We start from the raw sequence: 6,108 nt of genomic DNA, 5'->3' as shown, positions 1-6,108 counted from the left end.
AAGAAGTCAGAGGAAAAGCAAAGGCCAAGGTCTCGTTATGGGCATCGAAGAAAGCCACGTGTCCCTTCTCGTAGTCCAGGGAGATCCTGATGGTCCTCGGCCTCCCCTTCAGAGGCTGATCTGTTTCGAAGGAGGTAAGAGCTTGAAAGCTGTCCCCGCAGATGCCAACGGCCCAAATCCCTTGGGATGGGTCGAGGTTAACCCAAGCCTTTCTCCATGCCAAGTCTCTGGCCACCCCCATGGCCCAAAATCCCCAACTCCCCAGTTGCACCTCCCAGTAGTGCCTCCCCGCTGTCAAGCCTTCATGAGCCAACACGCAGCAGTAGGTGTCAAATCTCTGGGGGTTGTTGGACAAATTTTTCATCCCACCTCATGCTCCTCCGGTCCTCAGAGAGGATGAGGTGAGGGTTGGCCGTGTCTGGATCCAGGGTCATGTTTGCTGATGGGGAGGGAAGCAGGAGAGAAGAGAAAACAAGACGTCAGAGGGAAGGTGAGGGACATTTCTCTCCACCTACGCTCTCCTGCTTTTTTTTTTTCCCAGGGATGAAATCTTGGCCGGACCGAAGCTTTGGTAAAGGCTTTTCTCCATAAAGATCTATTTAAAGGCTCCATTTTTGATCGCCACGGAAGTGGAAGAGGAATTCACCTTGCCAACCCACCAGGAAAGCCAAAATTCCCTGCTTTTGCTGTCTTTTTCTCACATGGCTCCCCCTTCCCCACCCCAGCGTACCTCCAGCCTCCCAAGACTTACCCCATTGCGCGTCCAGTTCAACTGGGAGACTCTCTGGAAGGAGGGAGGAGGAGAGAGAAACAGGTAAATACGAGGGGGGTGTGGGCTTTTCCCCTTGCAAAACGAGTAAAAGCACCAAGTGAACAAGTCCAGCTCCTGGCTGGGTGGGAATGGAGTCTCCCTCCCTCTTCCAGCTCCAGCCCTGGCCAGGAGGGGTATTGAGTGACTCATCATTAACGTTCCTCAGCTGGGGCTTTCTGCTGGTGATTGGCCAGTGTCTGCTCCTCTCCAGCTGCGGAAGAAGCCTGTGTGAGATTTCCCCCCCTTCCTTTGTACCTTTGAATTTCCTCAGGGCTTCCTTCAGTGCGATGTGTTTCTGAGATAGATCCTGGAGTCTCTTTTCCACTTGGGGAAACTTTTCCATCAGTTGCTGGGAAGTCCTCGCTTCACTCCTGGAAGGAGAAGGCTTTTGAAGTTCTTCCTGGCTGCGCGAGCCATGGAGAAACCCAGCTTAAAAAAGCTGCTGGATGAGTTTATTCCTCCCCGAGCATCAGGTTGGGTCAGTTGAGACGTTGCTGGGCACATCAGTGATTCGGGGCTTCTTCACCTTCCCGGAGCTACTCCAACTACCAGGGGCTTCACCTTCCAGTTGCTTTTCCACCTTCCAGGGGGGTGAGACAGTGGAAGAGGTTGCCTAGAGAAGCTGTGGCTGCCCTATCCCTAGAGATGTTCAAGACCAGGTTGGATGGGGCTTTGAGCAACCTGGTCTGGTGGGAGGTGTCCCTGCCCATGGCAAGGGGGTGGGACTGGATGGTCTGGAAGGTCCCTTCCACCCCAACCCATCCTGTGATATCAACCCCATATGGGCTTGCTCCCCTCCAGCAGCACATGTGAGGCCAGTATCTGGGTACGAGGACCAGTTTGATGCTTCCCAGTACAAGGGGTGGGGGGGGAAAGAGGGTGAGGCCACCAAACTAAAGCCCAGGATGGATGGGGAAAGACTGGGATAATCTAGCTTGGATATGGGGAAGTATCAAAATGTTACAAGGGCCCAACAGGGTTAGAGAGAGGGCAGAGCCAAATATCAGATCCCTGCAAATGCCTCTCATTAGACCCTGTTAATTGTTTAATTACACATTAAGGCTGGGAAAAGAGGGCTCCTGGGGCCATAGGCATCCTCTCCCTGCTCTTATCTGCTTTCCCAGGCAGGGATGCCTGGAGAGAAGAGAAGGGTTTGATGGACCTTCATCTGAACCCCTGGGTCTCATCTCCTTGTGCAGTGGGTTTTGGAGAGGAACCAGGATGACTTTTCTTCCTCCAGTTCTCTTAAGAAACTTCCAAAGAAAACCCTGCAAGAAAATAAAAACCCCAAGACAAAAAGCACACACGCAAGGCAGAAAGGACTTAGAATTGCAATTTTAATTTTAAATCCCCATCAGGGCAAGTTTGCAGCCACCCTATAACAACCATTTAGAGATTAAAAGATCAAAATGGAGTTTAAGGCACAGAAATGCTCCCATTTTGCACTAAAGGAAAGGAACCTGAACACCGCTACCCTTTCCTGTCCCTTTGGTGGTATTGGGACAAAACCCAGCCCCTGGTTTCTTTCCCAAGGGTAAGTTGGTGGCTTTGGGGTATTTTTGTCCTGTGCCTTAGGGAAGAAGTTTGAGTTGAGCATCCTCCATCACCATGAACCACGGGAAGACTCTCTCCCCTTGGAAAGACGCTGGTGGAAAAGTAAAGATCTGTTCTTTGCTCTCGGCATCAAGAAACACCACCCTCCCTTTCTCATAGTCCAAGCAGATTCGTATCCGCTTGGGGACACTGCGTAGAGTCAAGTGGGTGTTATAAGGAGAGGTCAGAGCCACGTACCCATTTAGGTTATGATAAAGAGCCCATATCCCCTTATCAGGCTTCAGGCACAACCCGAGGCCCCTTGGAACTGACTCCTTGGCCACCCCGATGCCCCAAAAGCCTTCTGTGTGGACTTCCACATCCCAGGAGTGCCACCCCGATGTGAAGCCCCTCGAGCCCAGCACACAGGGATCAAATTTGAACCTCCTTGGGTTGGAGAGCAGGATCTTCTTATGGCGTTCACACTGAACAAGCTTGCAGTCTTCCGAGAGATAAAGACCAGCATTGGCTGTCTCCGGGTCCAGCGTCATCTGTGCTGGAGGTGGAGAGAGAGTCAGGCTCATGGCAGCAGATCTGGGGGGAAACAGGGCTTTTTCTCTCCCTTCCCATCCCTCTGACCAAGTTGGGAACCCTCCAGGCATCGCCTGGTGGTGGGACCAGGGTGGGAGAAGGGGGAAAGGAGGCAGCAGAGCACTTTAGGTCAATCTTTGGGGGCAGCAGAGCTTCTTTTACCACATTTTTTGATTTCATATGATGGCTTGGTTGGGCACGCGTTCGGTTCACTTACTTGTCAAAAGAAACTCGAACTTCAGGACATCTAGAGGGAAGAGAAAAACATGAGAGGCAGAAAGATGAGTTGGTGTGATTGTGGGTTTCTGCAAAAGTCCCGAGAGTCAGGAACAGGCTTGGGGGAATGTTGAGAAACTTGAGGAGGCAGAGGAGAAGAGGAGGACAGGCAGGGAACATCAGACCAACGCTCCCTGCTCCTTCGCTGTCTCATTGTGGGATCTTGACAGAAACAACCCCTCATTCAGCACCCAGGATGTGTTTCCTTCCTGTGGCTTCATTCCATCCCTCCCCACTCCTTCGCTGTCTCATTGTGGGATCTTGACAGAAACAACCCCTCATTCAGCACCCAGGATGTGTTTCCTTCCTGTGGCTTCACTCCGTCCCTCCCCACCAAGAAGCACGATGGCATTTGCCTTTCTGCACCTGCCCTCGGTACCTTGGAATTTCTCCAGAAGTTCATTGATGGATGGGTTCTTCTCGGTGAAATCAGAGAATTTCTTTTCCAGCTCCGGGGAAATATCGAGTGAGTGGGAGAGCGTTTCCCTCTGGCCCCTGGAAGGGAAGAGGGGATGGATTTACGCCTGGTTGTAGTTTGCTGCTCCGTGTTTTCTCAGCACTCCCTGCTCCTGCCTCCTGCCAGCCCGTGTCCAAATTCATCATTCATTAAGGAGAGAGAGGCAGAGCCCTCCTTCCAACCCCCCGTGGCCTCGGTCAAGTCCAAAGGCTGTACTGCAGAAGAGCCAACCCGTCCCTACGTGCTTTCTCCCAGTGTCCTGCCACAGAGCTGCTCTGTGGTGGTGACATGGTGACAGGAGAAGGACCACATACCTGCTCAAGGTGGTTCCGATGTCCTGGATGAGAGAGAAAAAGAGACTCAGTGACATGGAACACCTCCCCTTGGAGTACCGGGGTCCCACTCTAAGGAAGTCCCTCTTTGAGCGGGTTGGGGTAGAAAAGCGAGGGCTGGAGACCAAGCTCAACGCGGGCCTTCACAGCAAGTTTGGGAAGCCTGGGCTCTCACCTTCAGGAGCTCCCAGTCTGGCTGCTGGTATGTCCTCTCCATCTCCCCAATCAGCGTGCCCAGGCTCGTCGCCTCCTCCAAAAGCCTCTGGAGGATTTCTTCATGGGCTTTCCTTATCTCTGTGTCCAGCTGCTCCAGCTGGGCCAGAAGAGAGGACTCCTGCTTCTCCAGGAACTCGTGCAGCTTCCTGTATTTCGTGACAATCTCCTGTTTTGTAGCTTCTGTGCTCTCCTGCCAAGGGCAAGCCGAAGCGGGGAAAGGGAAGCAGAGAGCAGGAGAAGAGCATCAAGGGCCAAGGGTGGGCCATGCCTTAGTGGGACCCACCAAGAAGAGGCATTTGGGGAAGATACAAACCCCCTCTCCCTTCCCCACAGCCCTTGAGCATCACCCACCCCTGCGGGAGAGGAGGAGGAGGAGATGTTCCTCCTTTCTTCCCCCACCCTCTGCCCAGGAAAAATGATGGGCACCTACAGTGTGGTCCTTGATTCTGTCTAATCTCTCCTTCACAGAAGATTGAAGCGCCTTGTGCTCTGATTTCAGACGGTGCAGTTGGGTCTGAATGTGTTTCTGAGAGGAAAGAAAGAAGTCCCCTGTGGAATGGCATCATGGTCTGGCACCCTCAGCAGAAGCAACGGGGAACTCTTCGTGGTTCTTAGGGTAAGTGTTGGCAGAGTTTTGGGACCCCCATGACTGTTTCAAGGCGTATATCCCACCCCCTTTTCCTTCTTTTTCTATTTTCGCAAAGGCTAAGGTTCCTCCAGGGAGATGTGGGGTGGGAGAAGGGCTAAGGATCTCTTTCTCTCCTTTCCTACTGATCTTCAGCAGAGCTGACCTTGATAAAGGACCCACACCCCAGAGGACAGAGCCATTTATTTATTTATTTTTTATTTTATTATTTATTTTTTTATTATTTATTTATTATTTTTTATTTTATTTTTTTGCAGAGGGATTGTGGTGGGGAGAAATCCTACGCCTCTGTTTCCTACCCTCACCTAAGACCCTGCTCGTGCCTGAACCCTGGGGGAGAGGACCCCTTGGTCCCCAAGAGCATGGTGTTCCTACGTCCACCTCTTCCTCAGGGCAGGCAATGCCACCTCAAGAGTTGGTATCAAGAGACAAGGATAGGTGAGTCCACAGGGGGTTTATCCCACAGCCCAAAGGCTGTGCAGGGATCTCCACCCATCAAGAGCACCAACACCAGGAGCTTCTGGACCTTTGTGCCTCAACACAACCATAAACTCCTCACCTTGTACTCCTGGGCAGCCTCGTCCACGGGAACCACAGAATGGTCACAGTGCACCTTGGACCTGTCACACACCACGCAGATAAGCCTTTTGTCATCTTGGCAGAAGAGCTTCAGGGGTTCCTGGTGTTTCTCGCACAAGTTCTCCCCTCCGTCCATCTCTCTGACCGGTTGCAGGTTCATTCTCTTGGCTGCTTCAATCACGTTGGCCAACTCCCTGTTGGGTCGGAGGGTCTTCTGGGCCCCCGTCTCCCTGCACTGGGGGCAGGAGAAGTTGGTGGTCAGTCCTTCCCAGCTCCGAGTGATGCACGACCGGCAAAAGCTGTGCCCACAGTGGATGGACACGGGGTCCTGGAATATTTCCAGGCAGATGGAGCAGCAGGCTTCATCCCTGAGGATTTCCACAGGCGTCCTGGCTGCCATGAAGAGCAACCCCCACAGCTTCAGTCTCCACGTTTGTTTCCTTTTTCAAGGAAGAGGAAGGAGAGAGACTTCCTGATTCTACACCATTGGTTACACTGAGACCCAGCCCCTTCCCAGCAGGGCTTCAGGCAATACATTAACCCATATTGCTCCAGGAAGTAGGGGTCGGGAATTGGAGACGCCCATCCCATGTTCACCCTTTCCTGGAGGCGCTGGGATTTTTCACTCTCCAAAGCCATGTGGGTTCAGGTCAAGTTCTCTCGCAGA

The 6,108-nt window shown here is 52.6% G+C and overlaps 2 protein-coding genes across 2 annotated transcripts; both read right to left on the bottom strand.

The window, feature by feature from the left end:
* Positions 1–3: 3 nt before the first annotated feature.
* LOC141478418 (E3 ubiquitin-protein ligase TRIM11-like) lies at positions 4–1,154 on the bottom strand (the record flags this gene model as incomplete). Its single annotated transcript, XM_074167503.1, is given in 3 exon segments — positions 4–356; positions 358–439; positions 1,067–1,154. Coding segments are annotated over 3 exon segments (523 nt in total), but the record flags the coding sequence as incomplete, so codon positions are not given.
* A 975-nt stretch (positions 1,155–2,129) lies between these two features.
* Positions 2,130–5,904, bottom strand: LOC141478416 (zinc finger protein RFP-like). Its single transcript, XM_074167500.1, has 7 exons — positions 5,422–5,904; positions 4,647–4,742; positions 4,176–4,406; positions 3,983–4,005; positions 3,591–3,706; positions 3,153–3,182; positions 2,130–2,900 (listed from the first exon to the last, which is right to left on the bottom strand). The coding sequence occupies exons 1-7, from the start codon at positions 5,839–5,841 to the stop codon at positions 2,383–2,385; spliced, it is 1,434 nt and encodes a 477-aa protein (XP_074023601.1). The 5' UTR covers positions 5,842–5,904; the 3' UTR covers positions 2,130–2,382.
* Between the last annotated feature and the right edge of the window lie 204 nt (positions 5,905–6,108).

This window comes from Numenius arquata, unplaced genomic scaffold (genome assembly GCF_964106895.1).
Source record: "Numenius arquata unplaced genomic scaffold, bNumArq3.hap1.1 HAP1_SCAFFOLD_1321, whole genome shotgun sequence".
Classification (NCBI taxonomy): Eukaryota; Metazoa; Chordata; class Aves; order Charadriiformes; family Scolopacidae; genus Numenius; species Numenius arquata.
Note: the sequence above shows the minus strand (reverse complement) of the source record. Positions and strands in the feature narration are given on the sequence as shown.